Genomic DNA, 22,240 nt, shown 5'->3' on the forward strand with positions numbered 1-22,240 from the left:
GGTTCGAAAAGGGGTTTAGGACTGCCAATATTTCTCTAATAAACTCATAAGTGAGAACAACTAATAGTTACACCAAAAGTATAAGAAAACATATAAAGTAAGATGTCATAAAACTAGACATCGTGTAGTGCTCGAGAAATAGCGAGGATACTCGGATTACTCTTGCTTGTATGAAAATTGTCTTATTGTTAGAATATCTGAATATATCTTAGTTAGTGCCAAGGCACTTCAGTTGCTGGCCAGACGTAAATGGCCCAAGTACTCACAAAGAGTATATTGGTCGAGTGTACGTTTTTAATGTAGAAATTATAGATCCCACCCTAGGTACCCAGGGTACTATTGGTATGATAGAGTGAGTCTTGAGATGCAGCGAACCCTCTGATTACACCTTGATTCCTACCCTGACATTTATTTTTAGCGTACTTGTATGCTTATGTCTTTTCCTTCTAGAATGACCATATTATAAACGTATGTAGTATAATACAATGATTAGTATGGCATTAAACTTTGGAGGAACATTTCAGCCGTGACAAGATATTTCAAAAGGGCCAGTGGAACACATAAGACAAAGACAGTGAGGAAAATATTTATATTGCCAAGGTAAGATTTATCTTGCAAGTCTGAAGCGGATATGACAAATTGCTCATGTCACCTGCCAGCTGTATGACTGACCTCACTTGCAATCAAGCCCCCAAGATTCTGACAATATCCAACTGCCTTTTCATTTATAGCTTGGACAAGTTAACACAGGTATTTAGGGAATATTTAATTATATGAAACCCTAGGAAAATTCCCTTAATAAATATCCAGTCACAGTCGCCAAACAAAAAAAAAAAGAGGCAATGAATAAGAAAACGTACTTGAAGCTTGGAGTAAGCAGATGCAATGCCTACCTTCCACCTTTCTCTAACCCAACCATCCTTGGTGTCCTCCATACCCAGGCTATAGCAGAGTGGCGGTCAGGCCTCGAGAGAGGCTGGCCGCCATAGCAGACGCGGTGCTGGTCAGAGATGTCATGGCAGAGCCCCCTATTTGGGAGTCATTCTTCCTTTATTTTTAATTTCTTTAATTTACTTTGGGGTTTATATTAAATGATTATACATTTGGATGACTCTTTGGTAACACCATGAACTGCTTTACTTGGTGTTAGTTTTTGTTTTTCCAAGATAATTATTTTATGGTTTATGATGACACGTTATGATTTTGCTTATGTCTGTTTCGTTCATTGTTTTAATATTTTTGACTTGACTCTGTAAGAGCTTTTGAGAAATTGTCTGAGGCCTAGGTAAAACAATTCTGGGCATTTTAAGAGCTTCGAGAGATTTCCGTTTGTCTAGAAATTGATTTTTAGATTCGAGAGAATTAAGATAGATCTACGTAAACAATGGAATGGATTTGGGATGGTGATTTTCTAACATGTCTACCTTAGAGATAAGGAGAGGGTTTCAATCGACTAAAAGGGATAGATACTTGAGTAGGATAAACAACGATTATAGTTCACGCTGAGGGGTATTGCTACAACAACAGTCTGAAAAACTAAGGGTTGTAGTTAACGATGAGTAATATTGTCATAACAACCGTCTAAGAATACTCGGTAATCCTATCGGGCAGCCTAAGGAATATCATAATAAATCATTCTAGACTTAGAATAATTTCTTATCATAGCAAAAGACTAACCTGAGTACATATGTTCTGATAAACCACATACATATGTAAAATATATCCAATTATTTTCAATAAAACCACATACATATGTTTCAAAACTCTTTTTCTAATCTGATCTTCGGAAAGGAGAGGTTGCCCTGTCTTGCTCGTCTTTGCTCCTTAATCTTCTCATAACCTACGTTTGAAACATTCACACGCTAAGTCTATGACTTAGTGAGACATAAAACACTTATAATCGAAACTTTAATATTTAACTATGCATGAACATTTCACATTTCAAATAATAACTTAATACAAACATCATATAACAATTCATATGACAACTATATACATGCACATATATCAACACTGTCGTAATCACATCATTGTCATTATCATTATCATTAATCCATTTAAAACATATAATCTTGTGTTTAACTTTTGTAACACTTCATACCGCACATTTCACAAACAAAGCACATAGTATCATACAAGGTTTCTTTATTTTATCTATTTTATTAGTCCATGTACACATGTGAGAACTAAAGATATGTGAGTACATAAAGGTTGTGCACATATGCTGCCACCACAACTCGTATAAGTGTCCACTGAGTGGCATGTGAAATTTGTCCCGAAAGACCTATGTAAATCTCCTGAAGAACCTATGTATATGTTCTGAAGGACCTATATAACCCTCGACTCTTGGCATGCCAACTATACCTCTAGCTCTCATGACACATAACATGGGCATTATCATTTACGTTTACCACATATGCACATGTAATCTCATAACTTCTTATCACATAAATCATATAGCATTCTTGTATATTCTCATAGCTCATGGTCATATATTGCATATCACATATACTTATATTCACATAGTTCAATGTTATTGAACTTATTTCACATTCTCTCACATGATCACATAAGCATATAATCTCATATGTCCTATAAATATCATATAACTTACACATGTACTCATGTATACTCTTTCATATAATCAGTATAGTAATCCTATATACTCATATCACATAATAATTTCACCTACTATATCTTAGATTCATTTCCATGCCTAAATCATATAACACCTAAGTCATCCTCATATAGTTTATACTACATGTTCATATTATCCTATATATAAATGCTACTTATATTATCTCATTTTTCTATTTACTCACATAAATCATTTATACTAATTCACATTATTTATTACACTAACCTAAATTCATACAGATCTTGTACCCTATACAATAACATATAACCTATATCATTTATCTCACACTATTTATATACTATTTTAATCTATTTATTTAGTTCAGTTTCACATGACTCTTATAACCTTCTCATAGAGCTTTATAGTTCTTCACTCTATAACTCCTATGTCATAGTTTCCTTTAAATATATATCTTCTTTGTATCACTTATTTTATTGATTCGTATCATCATTTATGTTCATGTCCCCTAATTTATATACTATTCTCATATAGTCTCATAATTCATTATCATATGGTTTATAATTTGTTCTCTTATGTCTTCTCAAAGACATATATTTACATGGCTCATCACTTATACGCATCTTATATTACCTTTTCATGTATCATATATATCTTGGCACATGACTTTTTTCTTGCTCTCCTATGATCACATATTAGTATTTTTATATAAATTATAAATCACATACAAAAACATATCAACACATATAATCATACATACATATAAATCATATCATTCACATACTTATATTCATGACTTCATGCACTATAATTATAGGAAATAGACTTATCGCAAGTCCAATTTCCATACAATCCTATATCAAAATAAGATGCACTCACCTTGCCTCACTAGTCAATACCAATCTCTTATCTCTTTCTTGATGACTATTACTTGGTTGACTTGTCCGGACTTTGCTCTCGATCATTATCTGTACGAAAACATAATCCAATAAATATCGGAATTTGAATTACTCACAAAGATTCTTACTATTACAAGCTAATCACAACACAAATTTCTAAATTCCAACTCAAGTAGTATCGGTACTACAAGCACAATACTGATACCTCTATGCTTGTAATATCGATACCCTTACACGGTATCGATACCCATTTTTTATTATGAAATCCTTATTTCAAAATGGTACCGATACTTGCTTAATGGTATCAATATCCCAGTATGGATACTACTCCTTTGGTATCGATACTCTTTGAATAATTTATAACTTTTTTCCTTATGGTATCGATATTTATTCAACCAGTATCAACACCCATGCCCAATTATAGTATCGGTATTGAATGAATAGTACTGATACCTCTAGCCCAGAATACATTTCTTTAACCCAAAAATCTTACCAAACTCATCTAATTCTTCTACCATAACCTCCTTTTAACCCTTTAAACTTAAATATACTTCCTCAAACCATCTTATATCACTTTAAAACATCTAAACGTTCAATATCTCATTAGAATTCTCAAAGCCAAGAATCTTACTAAATTTTTTATATGTTCTTAATTCACTTCTATTGCTTCTAACTTCTTAATTAGACCCTTGACAAGTTAAATTTCACTTCAAAACTTATTTACTAATTCCTTCTCAATAATTCCCTCAAAAACTCTTTTTATTTAATTCCTCATAACTCATCCATCTTTGAGTTTTTACTTATCTTTAAGCTTCCTTAAGCTCTCTTACTATCCAAAGGATCAAAACCCATCATAAAATTAAGGAATAATCAACTTGTAAGAAACTCACCTTTTAACTGAGCTCACGAGAAGAAGAAAAAACAAGCTGAACCCAAACCCAGCTCTCCAGATTTTTCTTTCCTTTTTCACGTGTTAAATCCCTTTTAAAGGGAAAAATAAAAATCTTTCTTATCAAATGACCACTTTGACCTTCCATCTTTCATTCTTTCCCAATTAATCCAAGCCCAAGAATTACAATTAAATCCCTGAACCTTTTAATAATCCTAATTTGATCACCAAATTTCAAAAACTTCCATTTTAGTCACTAACCCTACTTTTGGAATGTAACAATACTTGAATCAAATATTTTATTTGCCTTTTCTATTTTAAATTGTTACTTTTGCATATTTACTTTGCTTCGACAAAACGTTTCTACAACCATACTTTATAATATTTTCTTGCTTTGATACTCACATAAAATATTGCTAATTGTTTTCCTATTTTGATAAGAATTAAGGAACTAGCATGTGACACTTAGTTCTAGTTGTGGTGAAACTTTAAAATCCCTATCAATCCCTGAGGAGACGATAACTCACTTACCCTTTATTAATTGATTCGACTATTTATACTTGCACAGATTTGTTTGCCTAAGCATATACATTTCCAAGCGGTCAAGTTTTTGGCACCGTTGAGATCTTATAAAAATATTTTATGAACCTTTTATAAAATCCTTCATGTCTTAAAAAGCTTTTAATGCCTTTCACGGTGGTGGGTGGAGGTAGCTTCTCAATCACTTTTGATGCCATTACAAGAGATTTTGTGTCCTAACACAATACCTTCAGTCACCATAAAGTGACATTTTTCTCAATTGAGCACAAGACAGACTCTTCCCATCACTTCAATACCTTTGCTAAATTGCAAAGGTATTTTTCAAAGTCATCGCCTGAGACGGAGAAGTCCTCCATGAAGATCTCTAAGAACTCCTCAATGATGTATAAAAAAATTGGCAACATGCACCTCTGAAAAGTGGTCGGAGCATTACATAACCTAAAGGGCATCCTCTTGAAGGCATAAGTATCATATGGACACAGAAATGTGGTTTTGTCCTAATCCTTTAGTGCTGTTGCAATCTAGTTATACCCAAAATATCTATTGAGGTAACAATAGTAAGCCTTGCCTACCAATAGATATATCATTTGATCGATGAAGGGGAGGGGAAAGTGATCCTTCTTGGTGGCCTTATTTAATTTATACATATCCTTCATCCTGTTACGGTTCGCGTGGATAGGAGCTCATTGTCATCATTGCTCACCATGGTCGTGCCTATTTTCTTGAAGGCAAATTGCACTGGGGTAACCTATGAGCTGTTAGATATGGGTAGATTACTTCAGCTTTAAGCAACTTAATTATCTCTATTATCACCATATTTTTCATAATAGGGTTGAGTTGTCTTTATGGTTTGACTGAATTGTAATGGCATTCATCTAGTAGGATCTTGTGCATGCATATATTCGGGCTTATTCCCTTCAACTCTGTCATAGTCCAAACTAGAGCTTTCTTATGCTATGAGAAAACATTTAGCAAACTTCGATCTTGTTCAGGTATAAGATTCGAAGAGATAATAACTGGAAACATATCATTACTACCCAAGTAGGCATACTTAAGACGTGATGGCAAATGTTTTAATTCTAAGGTAGGTGCATATTGTAGCGAATGTTTTGGAGGAGTCAATTCCTTAAAATTCAAAGGTTCGAATCGCATACCAAGTCTAGTTGTGATCCAGCTAGATTGTTGCACCTCTAGTGGAAATTCCTTGAGATCCTCAGTCTCATCTTCCTTGAGTTGTGCATAGTTCTCAATCTGTAAAAAATTACTATATTAAAAGTTTTCAGCTTCATCTTCTACCATCGAGTCCACATATATAATGCACTGGCACTTCTCGGAATCATCCACATCTTTAAGGATATTAAACACATTGATGGTTACACTATGATTGGCCACCCTCATAGTGAATTCTTATTATAGGATCGGTCAGTTAGTTGAATGATAACAGTGGTTGGTCGTGCATTTTCTATCCAAAGCTTGAGGAAATTTGACTTTAGCACTAAGTTTACACTCGATCCAAGATCGCACAGGGCTCTACCCACATAATTGTCACCAATAAAACACATGATGATAAAGCTTCCTGGATATTTTTGCTTTGGCGAAAGTTTGCTCAACACAGAAAAACATTCTTTCTTTGTAGTAAATGTTTCAACACCTCTCAACCTTCATCTTCTTAGTAGCGTACGTAGGCATTTGATTAATGGCTTCCAAGAGTGGGACATTGATGTATAGTTGGTCAAGGATACCAACAAACTTTTTGAATTGAAGATCTTCATTCTGCTTTTCCAACCGTTATGGGAAGGGTGGTGGAGGTCGTATCTCCTCTACTGCTGGTGAGGGTCTAACTTTTGTTGTAGCTGAACTTTTTTGTCCCACCGTAATGCCACTTTTTGAACCTTCATAGTCATTCTTCTCCAAAGGTTCTACCGCTTGTATTTCAGGATCATCTTACATAATCTTGGGGGTTGATTCATCTGTAAATTATCCCCTAAACTTAGTGTCTTGATTAATCTGGGTGCCATTCCTCATCATGAGTACACTGCATTACTCCTTACCATGTGGTTTAGTGACTTCAATGTCACTGGGCAAACTACCTTACTGGCGAACATGTAATGTTGTAGCAATTTGTCCAACTTGGTTCTCCAAGACCTTCAGTGATGAGTTGTGGCTTTGCAATAGAGCTTCTTGGTTCTTGATGGTTGTAGAATGATCTTTCATTAAGGTCTTTGTTGAAGCCATAAAGTTCTTAGTAGTTGCCATGAAATCTTGCAAATGAGCTTCCAACGAGTTGGTATTTGACGAAGATGTTTCCCCCTTAATAATGTTGTGCCATGACAAATTTTGTTGGAAGACTGGGGGTTTATTCATATTTTGCTGCTGAGTGGAGTTGCTTGAATTGTTATTCCACTGATTTCCCCATGAGAAGTTTGGATGTTGTCGCCAACTAGGGTTGTATGTGTTTGAGTAGCGTTTGTTGTTTTTGTTCCTATTAAAATTTCTCATGTAGTTGGTTGATTCATGGTTGTCAGGGAATTCATTCAAATGATAGTTACCGCGACATAAAATGCATGCAGAACTGGCCGTCTTTACTTCCTTACTTTGTCAAGGCACCGAAGATTTTTCAACATGTTCGGGATAGCGGACAACTAAGCTGACATAGAGTCCTTAGCATCCAACTCAAAGCTCACTTGAGCTTTTCAGCCTGTTCCTAGCCTTGATGATGGAAACTGATAATTATTGTTCGCTATACAGTCGAGGATGTCAAAGGCTTATTCAGGTGACTTATCCAACAAAGTTCCATTTACTGAGACATCTAACATCATCCGAGTGGGAGCATAACAACATTGTAAAACATCATAACTTGTGTCCAGTCGTGGAATGCATTGTTGATACACTTGCGTAACAATCCTTTATATCGGTCCCAACACTTATACATTTACTCATCATCAGCTTGACAAAAAAATGATATTTCATTTTGGAGTTGAGTGTTTATATTGAGTGGATTATACCATAGAAAAAAGCTTTAACACGGGTCAGACCAAAATTCCATCGAGCCATATGAGACTCCACCTAGCCAAGCTCTTACTCTATAACATAATGAATAAGGAGATAATTTTAGCTTCAGCACATCTTCATGTACTCACATCTTCATGTACTCCTTGATGTCTGAATGAATCACACACCTCTAAAAAGGCACAGATATGTTGTATGACATCTTCGTTAGATGCACCACCAAATTTCTTGATCAAGTTCAACTTATTGAACATCAATATTTGAGTTCAAATTGGGTTGCCTGAATCTCGAGTGCCACTATACCAGGATTTAGATCATCAAAAATAGGAACAAGGTGATCTCGTATAGTATGTGGGTGTGCAGCGATCCTCACATTGGGATTTACTACGGCATTTGGATCTTCAGGATCCTTTACTTAGTTACCTCCTTGGTTTCGAATTGCATACATTTGTTTGAGTACGTTGAATACATCTCTTTTGTCTGAAAATTTACTCGATCTCAGGTTCAATAGGTAGTAGTGGTCATTCGGGTTGCCCTAAGGTTATACACCTACAAAAATTACAAATATAAACAAAAGAAAATAGCGAGTAAAGCTATACAAAAATAAAAGAATAAAAATATTGCTATGGAAAAACTTTTAAAACACCAATTGCCAATCCCCAACAACGACGCCAAAAACTTAGTGTTGCTGTGAGTGCTATAAATTGAACGCAAAATTTGTGCAAATATACACAGTAGATTAAGTAATATAGTTGTGAGTGAGTATCGTCTCCACAAGGATTAGAGGGATTTTAAAAGATGTTATAGAAAAAAGGGTGTCACTAAGTATATCTATGTATATGTATATATCTAATGGTATAGACAAATGAATAAAGTTTGGATGTGGAAAAAATGGTATGAAAAAATATAGTTATGGAGAAAGTTTTGGGGAAGTGATGATGTGAGCAGTAAAATATTATTGTGGCAGAAATTTAAGTGAAGTGATGAAGTATCAGAAAAATAATGGTGTAGCAAGAATTTAAAATTGAACTTCGGAGAATGAAATAAGACTTGAATCACACAATTAAGCTTCTATAGGGGTAATTGGATGGGTTTGCCATGGAGAAAGTTTATTCTGTCTGGAATGGTCTAAGTATTCTATGCCTATGTTGCCCGACATGATTTACTAACAGTGCTCATAGGTTATCCCTAGTAAGGAACTTGATAAAACTGATGCTACGACAATACCTCTCAACGTGAAATGCAACACTAGCGTATCGAATACGTCCTATCCCTTTTAGTCAAATGAAACCCTTTCTTTATTTCTAAGGGAGATTTGAAACTAACTATCTCGATTTAGTTCCCTTGCTCACATAGATCTAGCATAACTCTCTCGATATTAGGTATCTATACTTAGAAAATGGAAATCTCTCAAAAGAACTTTCAAGCTCTTATAAGACTAAGCATTTAAAATAATAACAATGAGTATTGTTAATATTTAAACATAGGAATACCTCATCCATTCATTAACACAAAATAAAATTTATCCACATCAAACCCATGCCAAATAAATTAGTTCATGGTGAGGCTAAGTTTATCATTCATCATCTTTAACTACAAACCCATAGAGAAAATAAAGAATAAGAGCATAAGGAGAAGAAAACTCTCAAATAAGTTGTTATCGTGAAGCTATAGACCACCGTCGTTAACCTCTTTAGCGAGCTAGCCTCTCTCAAGGTCCTATCTGATACCCCATTAAAGCTCAGATATGGAGGAAGCCACAAAAAATGAGGGGAAAATGAAGAAGATGAAGAAACGGTGAGCTGTTGCCTCATTGCTTAAGTCACTCCCAAAAGTTATTTCAAATGTAGGGTATCTTTAAGTATTTATAGTAAGGGAATTTTTAGGGTTTTGGGCCCAGCAATTATATTTATACAATAGGAATCACACCCTACACGTGAATATTAGGTAAGCTGGCAGGTGGTCCCAAAAATATCAGTAGGGCAGTGCATTCACGTGAGCCTTGGACAGCTCGCAGCTAGATATTTTTTTATTTTGTCCTTTTCTATGCCTAACGTTTTTTGTAAAGTTTTTTCCGCAACAAAACTTTTTGGCCTTTTCTCCATAATGCTATAGGGAAACTTTCTCCTTGGTTACTTTCCTTTTCTGCAGGACACCACAACCACAAGACTCTTCTCTTCAATATCATCAGTTTTGTCAATAAATTTACGTTGCAGCAAGACTTTTCCACCACATGCAACTAAATGCTTCTAAATGCTATGAAAATGACTTTTAGAAAATCAATAACTTAAGTAAAAAGGCCTTACACTATAGTCGTTTTACAAATTTATCACTTCTACAATGGGTGTCATTGAAGCAACTTATGCGTTAGGTATACAAATGCTTCACATTAAAGGGATGTTGCAAGAAGGATATCAAGTGTTATATACTATTCATCCAATGCATTTAATGATGAAGCAAAAAGAGCTTTTGCATTCTAAAAGCATCATTACATCTACTATTACCAAAATTATATCAGTTTCATACATCAAAAAGATTCCACAAACATATTGCTCATGAGATGAAATGTTTAAAGGTTACTTTTATTGTTTTTGGAATCGTGAAAGTAATATTGTAATAGATTTTTTCTATTCATTTTAAGATCACATTAACTTAATGTTTCACATTTATCATATCACATATTACATTAAGGAGATAAAAACAACGAACCTTACACATTACATTAAGGATATAAAAACAACAAACCTTACACATTACATTAAAGTGATAAAAATAAAAAAACCTTACACAATCCTTAAACATTAAATAAAACCTAAACATATCACTATTCTCTGAAAGTCATTAACTTAATGTTTCACATTTATCATATCACATATTACATTAAGGAGATAAAAACAACGAACCTTACACATTACATTAAGGATATAAAAACAACAAACCTTACACATTACATTAAAGTGATAAAAATAAAAAACCTTACACAATCCTTAAACATTAAATAAAACCATAAACATATCACTATTCTCTGAAAGTTTTGATCGTTGTAATCAGTAGACTGGTCAGAAGTAATATTCAGTTCTTCAATTCTCCATTCTTTTTTGTGTTGTCATTCACATACAAATTGTAACCATGCTTTCGAGTCTCCATCATCTATCTATGTTTCTACATCATTTATCTTTGTGGGATATTCAAACTGGAAGCATCATCATCAACCATACAAACAAGCTGCTTAAATGAAACCTACTGCATGATAGTGAGAATTTATAATATCATGAAGATAATCTTCCACTGCTTTCGAGTTGAACCTTTCTTTATATTTTCATGATTAACTTATCTAGTTGAATATTTCATTATCAACTCATCTAGTTGAATAGTAGTCATGTCAGCAAAAAAACTTAAGCTTTGGAAATGAAGGACTCAAATTTTTAAAGATGTTTTTACTTCAAGTGTGAGTAAAATAGCTTTCACCTTACACATATTTATATGCCCTTAGGAAACACTTCTTGTATGACGAGCCTTCCCAATAAATATCACTTTCGATTTTTCGGTTATGTTTTTCCTTAATGTTTAATGGAAATTAAAAACAAAATATATAAAAAACTTAATATAAAAAATAAAAAAAAACTAGATAACATTAAACTTTAATTTTGCCGAAACTACTTAACATTAAATAAAAACAAGATTTACTTAAAAACATTACATTAAACATAAAGAAATATTAAAAACATTACAATTAATTAAAATCTAACGAATGTCTTATCCCCTACGGCTCAAAATGTAACATTGCGGGCTCGATATGTAATCCTGTGGGCTTGGTATATGAACCGACGGTGGTGACATCTGAACTTGCAGCGGTGGCATCTGAATCGATGGTGTAGCTATATAAATTGGCGGGATTGAGGTGTAACCCGGAGTGCTCATAATCTGTGATGATGGTGGATGTTTTGATGGTTCTGGTGGTGCTAATGAGGATGATTCGAAAGTGTTTGCTCTTCATCTATGATTCGGGGGATGATGATATTGTGACGGTGGATGTTTTCTTGGTGATAATGAATTATCCCCCTTATGCTTCCTCAAAAAGTATGAACGACTTCTTTCCGTTGAACCACTCAATATAGTCGTCCAAAACCGAAGAACTAGTTTCATACATATACTACCCAGGGGACATGCGTTGATATTGATTCTCCCACATCACTATCCAGTCTCTATGCTTCACCACCCAATTAACCTCTTTTTTGCCCCGTCTATCAATGTTATGCATATTGTCGAGATTCATAGGTTCTCTTGGAATATATCGTGTGAGACCAAACTGACGAAGCACATGATCAATCATATGCCACTTAACAATAGCATAACATATAAGAGGCATAACCGCTAGCTATACATCTAATTGTCCACTCAAGTGAGGTGATATGCAAGCCCTTATTTCATCGGTCGAATATGACAACCATTGTAACTAGAAAATATATATATATATATATATTTATTATCAAAGTAATATTCTAATTATATATATATAATTAAATAAAAATTTTAAAATTTAAAAGTGTACCTCTAAACCAGCATTTTGATCAATGAGTAATAAAAAAATTTCTAATTCATCATGGATATCATGATGATTTTTTTTCTTGTTGATGATCATCTATTTAATATAAAAATATATTTCAATATATAGTCAAAAAATATTTATAAATAAATTTAGTATTAAAATTACCTTAATAATAACATAAAGATAAATGTCTCTTTCACGATCGAACATAAAAAAGACATGTGATACCACACCTAAGATTAGAGAAAAAGGAGACAGCCTCCTGTAATAGTTTTACTATAATTCATTGCCTGACACATTTCTCTAAACAGAAACCTAAAAACTGTAGAGCCCCAACTCAACGTGTTGGTTACTTCAAAATCAATGCGGTGACGCAAACACATACAATGAACTTGGTTGTGAGATTTTTCAGGCATCAAGATCCCTCCTATGATTCGTAATATATATCTTCGAGTAAATGCTTTTGCCTCATCCTCGGAACAATTTTCGTTCAACTCTTAAAAAGTGGATTTCAATCATGATAACAATATTTTGGCCACCGTTGAAGTCCTTGAGGAAGTCCAAGATACTGCATGCACAAATAATGTCAATCAACATTCGCCACAACACAAATAATAATTCCATCTACCAGAAGTCCCAAATGTATTGAAACATCAGGGTAATGATGCACTCCCCACATGAAAGATGAAAAGTGTGTCTCTGGTCTTTACCTCTCGATTAGTGTGGGAACCACAGGCGAGAGGGAAGGCACGCCTCCTCCAACGTGCCTCCCAACTGGCCCGAAAATCCCACGAAAGTGCATCCCCTGAAACACGCCTTCAACTATGGTGCCAACTCAGCTGGAAAACGCACCCTCTCCACGCGCCTTATTGCCACCTCAACAAGGCACGTCTCACACAATGTGCCTCCCCTTATTTTGTCAAAAAGGATGCTAGTTTGGTACATATTTGAGAAAGTTTGTTGAATCGTTGTTTTTTATTATTTTAGATGATTTTTGGAGAAAAAAATACCAAGGATGGAGACGTTGAAAAAACCAAATATATTTATTTTTATATTTATTTTTTATCATTATTTTTGAACTTAACAATTTTATGTTTATATTATACAAATTGTGATTTGCGAATTTTACGATGGAGTTAATGAATTTTGGTGATTGATATTAGGGATCGTAACTAGAAATTGAAATCTTTTACTTTGATTCGATTGAGATTTAAGAAGGTTTTCATCAATTTAAAATTTAATTTAATATTTTAAATAAAAAATCATATTCGATGTTATCTGACTTAAATATAATATATATATAATTTTTATTAGATAAAATTAGAACCTAAATTAGACCCCATCGATTTATAATTCGATTTAAAATTTTATTATTTATTAATAAATTATATATTATATAAAGGGATCAAATTGATAGAATTTTAAAATATTAAGTATTTGTTAAATTATTTTGGACTAAAATTAGATTAAAATTATTATTATTATTATATATTATATTATATTTATAAAAATTAATTATTAAATTTAACAAGTGATCAAGACAGAAATAAAATTTAATGTTATGTGTAATTTGAAAAATATAATTAGATAGCTAAAATAAAAGCACTAAAATAGGTGAATGGTCATAGATAGTTTATTTTAAAATTTAATATATATAAAACTAAAATATTTAAAAATAAATTGGAGGCAGAGATATTATTTAAGGAGATTGTTTTTCAAAAATCACCTTTTTTTTATATATTTACATGTAAGACACCCTTTCAAATATATTTTTCGATCTAATACTCTTTATAGAAAGGTGCGGCCCATGCACCCGCCTTACGCTGATGTGGCGTCCGTGGGGTAAGACGCGGCCCATGAACCGCGCCTTACGTTACGTGTAAAGATCAGATGCTAATTTTGTAATTTGTTTAAAAATGATGCTTAATATGTAATTAATTTTTTTAGGGTGATGTTTTTGTAAAAACGTCAACTTTTTTAACTTTTTTTTGCGAAAATAAAGCATTAAAATTTTTAAATCTTTTTTTGTAAATTATTTTATAACTCGACAAATTTTGAGTTTTGCAAGAAATTACACAATATGTATAATCTAGTATAGTAAAACTTTGAGAGTAACTAATTTAAAATATGAATAATTTTATAAAAGTTTTATAACTAGTATTTCTTTTATAAAATGATGTTGATAATAAGAAATATTTTATAATTTAAAAAATTATAATTTCTTTTATAATTTAAAAAGTATAAATTTCATATATTTTTAAAAAAATTATTCACTTTTAAAATTAATTGTTTAAAAATATAAAAAAATATTAAAATAAACTTTTAATTACAATTGAGAGATCAAATGAATTATTATTCATTAATTATTATTTTTTAACAACAGTTAATAATGTTTATTTATTTTTAATAAAATTAGAATTTAATATTAATTTAATATTTTTTAAAATTAATATTAGAAAGAATATTTTAAATATATAGGTGATATTTTTTATCTTTACATTCTTTTTTTATTGAATTTTATTCACTTTTAATTCTATTTTAATGTTTTTTATTGAATTTTAAATATATGAGTTATAATTCAAATTAATAATTTAATCTGCTATTATTCAAATTAATTAAGAAAAATTATGGTAAAATGTTTCTAAAAGAAAATTATAAATATATACATGAAAATCTAATGATTTTCCTTTCTTTTATGTTACTCTCTAAACTTGTAACAAAATTCAATAAAAAAAGAATGTAAAGCTAAAAACATCACCTATATATTTAAAATATTCTTTCTAATATTAATTTTAATAAATATTAAATTATAATTTTATTAAAAATAAATAAACATTATTAACTATTGTTAAAAAATAATAATTAATGAATAATAATTCATTTTGATCACTCAATTGTTATTAAAAGTTTATTTTAATATTTTATTATATTTTTAAACAATTATTTTAAAAGTTAATAAATTTTTCAAAAATATATGAAATTTATAATTTTTTAAATTATAAAATATTTATTATCATCATCATCATTTTGTAAAAGAAATACTAGTTATAAAACTTTTATAAAATTATTCATATTTTAAATTACTTATCCTCATAGTTTTCCTATATTAAATTATACGTATTGTGTAATTTCATGTAAAAATCAAAATTTATCGATTTATAAAATAATTTACAAAATAATATTTAAATATTTTAATGCATAAATTTTTTTTCACACACAAAAAAATAAATAAAAATTAATTTTTTATATAAAAATCACCCTAACAAAAATTAATTACAAATTAAAAATTATTTTAAAAAATTTACGAAATTAACACTTAATCCTTTACCTGTCACGTAAGGCGCAGCAACTCCAATCATATAAAATGAGTTCAATGTTCAATTATGAAATCATTGAAAAAAGAGGATGAATCGAAATATAACCTTTACATCAAAATTGGGCACAAAGAACCAATCAGATTGATCTAGTGGATAAATTAGAAATACAGAAACAAAAACAGCAATTGGATTCAACACGTTGTATAAGACGCAATGCATAAATTGCGTCTTTTTATAAATGATGTTAAATCTATAAATATATCTAAAAAGGTGTCTGACAGATAAATATATAACGAAAAGATAATTTTTGAAAAAATCACCATTATTTAAATCCCCATTGTTTCCCGACAGTTCCTCGTTCAATAATTTACTTTACACTTTTGATTAACGTTTTATCATTTTTCCTTGTTCTTTGTAGTTATCTGCTGTCACTCATACCTCTAATCTCTCTTTCTTCACTCTTCTTTCAGCTTTCTTCTCTTTTTACCTTTCTTTCTGGCGGATAAACCGCGTTTTTTTTTCGCAGATCCAGCGGGAAAAAAAACAAACTTCTGGTAAAATCTTTTTCTCTTTTTCTTTCTTGCTAACTATAAAGTGTAGAACTAGTACATATGTTCATGTTCTCATCAGTTTTGCTTTATTATTCAAATAATAGAATTTTTGTGGTACAGTGTTATTTCATTTTCTTTAGTGATGTTAATCACGATAACATGACGGTACTTACTTTTCTCTGATCTATTTTTTTCTAACTATGAGTGACCTTTTCTGGCTTGTTGGGTAAAAGTCTTTCTTCTTTCGTTAATTTTCTTTTGTTTTTGTTCTTTTTTGTTGCATAATTGGATCTTTTAGCTGTTTCTTGATCTGGGTATGGTTATTTTCTCCTAGCTATTTGATCAATGTGCTTGGAATAGAAGATTTGAAAAGGTGTTCGGATTTGGGTTTCTAGATGTTTGAAAAGATTATATAGGCTTCTGATGCTCAGGTAAAGTAACTATTCTTCATTTTCAATCATCTTTTTGCTTAAAGCTCACCTCTTTTACTAGAAAACCAGATTATTTATTGTCATTGTTCCAGTTTTTTCTAGTTGGCATTTGCCTTTGTGTTAATAATTTAGGCTCCATTTTCATTGGCTTCTGATGAACTACAAGATTATAAAGCTTGTCTATCTATCTTTTTAACATGTTATGATTTTCAATTCTTGTTTATATAACGTTTTTTCTTTTGCCTCACTTTTTACAGATGGAAGGAGATGGTGAGTTCAGGCGCTGGGATGAATTGCTTCCGGATGCACTTGGGTTGATTTTCAGGAATCTTCCACTCCAGGAGATACTTACTGTGATCCCAAGAGTGTGCAAACCATGGGGGAGAGCAGTTAGTGGACCTTATTGCTGGCAGGTCATCGACATCGAAAAATGGAGCCAACGATGTCAGCCGGAGACCCTTGATCGCATGCTTCAAATGCTGATAACTAGGAGCTCGGGTTCACTACGGAAGCTCTGTGTTACTGGTATCTCTAATGACCAGAGCTTTTCGTTCATTGCTGATAAGTAAGGACATAACTCGTTGCTATCTATGGCTCTCAATTGCATTTTCTTTTCATATCCCTACATCTTCACTCTCTTTATAGGTTGCTAAAACTAATACTAAAGTGAAGATTAATGAATTAAGTTTATTGTGCTTTTTCATTTCCTCTGAATTTTCTGAAGTTCTGTATTCTGAATATTTACTAATAGAGTAGGGAACAATAGCCAACATCGTGGTAAAGAATCTGAAGTGCATCCTATGATCAATGAATGATGTGTGACTTCCTTGGATATTGTAAATGTGGGATATAGCTTTTGTTATTTACTCTTGCTTCCCATTGCTTCTAGTGCCAAATCTCTTCAGAATTTACGGCTGCCAAGAAGCGAAATAAGTGATTCAGTAGTGGAACAGGTTGCTGGGAGGCTGTCCTCAGTGACTTTCTTGGATGTTAGTTACTGCAGGAATATCGGATCCCTGGCCCTCGAAGCAATAGGCAAGCACTGTAAGTTACTAATGGGGTTGAGGAGAACAATGCACCCATTAGAGGTAGTAGATAAACTGTCTCAAGATGATGAAGCTCTTGCCATTGCTACTACAATGCCGAAGCTCAAGCAACTTGAGGTGGCATACTTGCTTATTAGTACAGAAGGTGTGCTCAAAATACTTGAAAGCTGCCCTGACCTTGAGTTACTAGACGTTCGAGGATGCTGGAATGTGAAGCTAGATGAAAGTTTTGTCAAGAAATTCTCACGGCTGAAGGTGGTCGGACCTCTCGTTGTGGACTATTTTGGGATGAAGGGATGGGATGATTGTTCGAATTATTCAGGTTCCTCTGGTTACTTGGCCTGGGACTTTGTTGCCGGAGATGTCGGCGTTGATGATGAGATATCATATGGGGATTGGGAAGATGACCAAAGTGTGGAAGATGTGGAAATGAGGTTCTATGATGGTTTTGACTCTGAAAATGCTGCATTCGATTGGCCCCTCTCCCCCTAAAGGACTGTTATTCGTCTCTTCTCGAAATTAGGTTGACAGAGCTCCACACTGACGTCAACCTCGACTTCTGTGAGCACTTTGCTGACACTTTGCTATGTACAAACATTGTGTTTCTATTTTCTAATGTAGTGTATAAACAAGTTTTCCTAGGAGTGTTTGTAATAAAAGAACTTGTAACCTGTAGCAAAAGAATTTGTTTCCTTAGTAAATTGAGGTCTATATCTGATTGCATTTCCATGCTTCAGTAACGTCCCTACAATGATTACACAATTTTGAAAGGAATTTGTAAAGATGGTCCAAATTAGTGTGTATGGTGACTTCCATGGAGTATCAAAGAACTTGATCAGACTGCAACAGAAAGGAGATTTTCCCTTCATCCTTTTGACTTCATGTTGATCCTTACGTTTATAAACAATCAAGTATTTTCAAAATGTCAAATGAGGATTGAAGAAAAGCACCACGCCTTGCCTTTAAAGCCCTTTTTCCCAATGCTTCGTCATTCAGCCAAAGCCTTTATCTGCATTGTTGGTGAGTTAAAGAAGAAAGTAGTTCCATCATAATTGCATTATAATCCATTGTTATTCAAAAGGCCGCCAGCAAGGTGTACCAAAACAAAACTATTTTTTAATATTTTATTATAACATTAGAGAAAATACAACAAATACCGGGAATATCTCGTAAAAGAAGAATTACAGATACAAGTTAAGCACAAAAAAGCCATGTCTTTCATATTGGCATGTTTCTATGCTCAACTGAAAATAAGCAAGTGTACCATTTTATTATGTTACTAAACATTTCTAGCTCTTCATCCATCATCATTTGCAGCAGGTCTGCAAGGATCAATCTGTCAACAGGCAAGAAGGATTCGAGAAAACAAAAGAGGTTTATGCCCAAGCAGCTAAGGTGAGTTCTATGGCAGTTGATGAGCCCTTGTATGCTGACAAACTGACATTACACTGTTGCACTTACACCAATTACATCAGCCGATTTGAATTCTTACGATTTATCATTGCTAGATCCCCTGGTTGTACGTTGACTCTGATGGACTTCCATTTGTTTTGTCTCCTCAGTTGATTTACATGCTTCAACTGTATCTTTCCGATGACTGGGTCCCCGCTTGTCTTCAAACAACTTCCCTGACTTTGCAATTGCAAGGATCAACTCGAGTTGTTTTTGCTGTTGCTCCTATAGAATACAACACCAATCATATGTGGTGAATCCAATGACAAACCGTGTTTTGAATTAGTAATTATTCACATGTTGAGAATCCAACAGCCACAAGCTGGAGTTTTCCTACTTATGATTAGTTCCTCTGAATACAAGTTCTCCATTGGTACAATGAAAGGAGTAAGGAACAGAACAACTAGGATGCAATTTAGTTTTCTTGTGTTTGAATCACGGCTCATTTACTTTTTATTGGTTTTAGTAAGGCTTAAGGCTTGCTAAATCCAAGCCACACAATCTTTTAAGCATTCAAAACCACAATAATAGACAGAAAAAAGCTTGACATACTTACTCTTTTAAAACTCTTATGCAACTAATATCATAACCATATTTAACTTACTTGAAGTGCCATTATGGAACTCCTATACCAACCGAGCATATTACCAACAAGTTCAGAAAATTAAAAAAATAATGATAATAATCAAACTATGGTAAAATATTACCTGCATTGCCAGCAAAACTTTCTGAATTTCCTTAAGCTCCTTTTCCAGGATGTCTTCTTGAGCTGCTAATGCTCTAGTAGCCTCAGAATTCTTTTGAGCCAAGGCTGCAGTCTTTAGACACGAGGAAGTTATAACCATAAGAACAAATCACAAAATACAATTTGTTATCAACAGCTTGCCTTCCCATTTACTCATGGTAGGCAGCAAGGGTGATAAGATCTTCATTAGTATCACATTAGAGCCACAACTAACATTCAGTTTATTCATCTATATCAAGTGAAGTGTTAGGTGCTCCATCAAATAGGCAAAAGATGGCAGTGGCACAATCAAATAGAACTTGTGTAATTGAAGCAACTATGTTCATCCATATCACAAATTCCAATGAATATGCCTTTTTTTTAATATTCTAACAATAGTCACCTTAACTTTGTTTAATTGAGAACTTACGTTAATTGAGCACCCTTTTTCATATATGAGTTAGAATGAGATGTTTAACTTTTCAAATAACCAGAGCTGAGAGCGCTCTAGGCATATTTTAACATTGGAAAGTTACTTCATAACATGTTTCCATAGCTTCATCCTTCTTCTTTCTTCATCTTCCCATCTATATTTCCATGATAACATTGGATAGTTCTTTGTCTCCATTTATTCTCTAATTAAAAACTTAAACGTTTAGCAGCAAGAATTAGTCAAATCCAGTTCTCTAACTAAAAACTTAACACCAAACAGCAAGAATTACAACATTGTTACCTCTTCAATAGGTTGTTTCAAAGCTTTCCTTGTAACCCGAAACCGAACTCCCAACTTCTCAAGTTGCCTAGACAAAACACGGATAATCGTAACGGAGCTTTTTAAATCCTCTTCCAAATTCTCAATCCTACCGACCAAATTCACTCCTTTTCCACCGGCCTTGTCCGTTTCGACACAAATCCTCCGCCACTGACGCTTCCTAATCCACGCCCCAATTGCAATCCCACACACCAATCCTAAAACTCTCCATACGATGATACTTCTCCATATCCCACCCAAAACGACACCTTTCCAATCCGAAAAGGCACAAACAATGGAAACAACAGCCGAAGAAATAATGCAAAAAAGTTCAGTGGCAGACAGAAAAGAGTCTAAATTGATAGTATTAGAATTGGGGTTTTGTCCTGGTGAGGTGGCAATTGAAAAATCTGGATTGTAGGCTTTGGGAAAGGGATTGACAGGTGTATGGCGGGAGTTGAAATGGAGAAAATTTCGGGTTTGGGATCGTAAAACACCGGAATCCGGGTTGGGGAAGCTGAGATGGAGGGAGGTGATTGGAGGGAGTGAATTAGGGTTTTTGATATAAGGGTTTAAACGAGGGGGAGGAGGGGATAAGAGGTTTTGAAACACGATTGACATTGTTCGTTCCTGCCCTGGTTTTTGTTAGGGTTTTGGATGGATTTGAATTGAAAGGAAAGACATTGTTAGGCTGGGTTTTTATGTTCGTTTGTTTTTGGTGAGGGGCGGGCTAATGATATGGCGATGAATTCAATGCTTTCGACCGCCTAGGTTCTATCTGCGCATGTTAGCTTGGCAAAGTTAAGACTAACTCAGACTGCGCCAGAATGAATTTGCTACCTCAAGTTTGAGCCGCAACTATTGGGTAAATTTCGAAATGGTCACTTTTATTCCATAAATACTTTACTTTTTGATCATTGAATTTTCATGATGTAATATACTAATAAAAGGAGTCAATTCTTAATTTGATGTCTTAATTTTTAGATAAAATATTAATTTGATATGTAAAATTCATATAGATATCAATTTGATCTATAAATTTTAGATAAAATATTAATTTGATTCTAATCTGATCAAAATTTCCGGTCATCAGTATCACTCACCACCATCACCAATCACCATTTGTCCGTCGATGACTGTAGGACCCTAAAATTGCACTAAAAATCACATTAAGGAGGAGCCCTTATGTGGCTATTTTACCAATTTTCCAACATAAGTTCATCTTCTCTTCCGTTTTGGGAAGCACCCATAACAAAATTTTTTAATTCATTTCTTTTCAGTTTTCCTCTCAATTTCCTTTGAAATTGACCAAAACGTGATTTTTTATCTTTTCCTTGTTTTCTATATGCCCTCCATTTCCTAGCATGAGAGATGATGATCTTATTTTGGTTTAGTTGTAGTTTTCAGCAACGCTAACATGTCTTGAGTGGTGACAGTTATACTTTGAAGATGAAACCTCAATGAGATGAGGGAGTCATCAATAGAT

General features: G+C 33.1%; 2 protein-coding genes across 7 annotated transcripts; one reads left to right on the forward strand and one right to left on the reverse strand.

Annotated features, from left to right (window-relative positions):
* Positions 1 to 16,246: 16,246 nt before the first annotated feature.
* On the forward strand, positions 16,247 to 18,548 carry LOC120119115 (F-box protein FBW2-like). Of its 5 annotated transcripts, none has more exons than XM_039139006.1 (4): positions 16,247 to 16,353; positions 16,685 to 16,781; positions 17,039 to 17,346; positions 17,671 to 18,548. In XM_039139006.1, exons 3-4 carry the CDS (start codon positions 17,039 to 17,041, stop codon positions 18,317 to 18,319), a joined length of 957 nt encoding a protein of 318 aa, XP_038994937.1. In that variant the 5' UTR covers positions 16,247 to 16,353; positions 16,685 to 16,781; the 3' UTR covers positions 18,320 to 18,548. The 5 variants fall into 5 exon arrangements, with proteins under 5 accessions (XP_038994937.1, XP_038994938.1, XP_038994939.1 ...); XM_039139007.1 differs by having other exon boundaries at positions 16,685 to 16,776; positions 17,034 to 17,346; XM_039139008.1 differs by lacking the exon at positions 16,247 to 16,353 and adding an exon at positions 16,460 to 16,515.
* A 441-nt stretch (positions 18,549 to 18,989) lies between these two features.
* On the reverse strand, positions 18,990 to 21,513 carry LOC120119118. Of its 2 annotated transcripts, none has more exons than XM_039139011.1 (3): positions 20,737 to 21,502; positions 19,987 to 20,097; positions 18,990 to 19,504 (listed from the first exon to the last, which is right to left on the reverse strand). In XM_039139011.1, exons 1-3 carry the CDS (start codon positions 21,373 to 21,375, stop codon positions 19,316 to 19,318), a joined length of 939 nt encoding a protein of 312 aa, XP_038994942.1. In that variant the 5' UTR covers positions 21,376 to 21,502; the 3' UTR covers positions 18,990 to 19,315. The 2 variants fall into 2 exon arrangements, with proteins under 2 accessions (XP_038994942.1, XP_038994943.1); XM_039139012.1 differs by lacking the exon at positions 18,990 to 19,504 and adding an exon at positions 20,166 to 20,253 and having other exon boundaries at positions 19,986 to 20,097; positions 20,737 to 21,513.
* Between the last annotated feature and the right edge of the window lie 727 nt (positions 21,514 to 22,240).

This window comes from Hibiscus syriacus, unplaced genomic scaffold, assembly GCF_006381635.1.
Source record: "Hibiscus syriacus cultivar Baekdansim isolate YM2019G1 unplaced genomic scaffold, ASM638163v2 tig00110331_pilon, whole genome shotgun sequence".
NCBI classification, from domain to species: Eukaryota; Viridiplantae; Streptophyta; class Magnoliopsida; order Malvales; family Malvaceae; genus Hibiscus; species Hibiscus syriacus.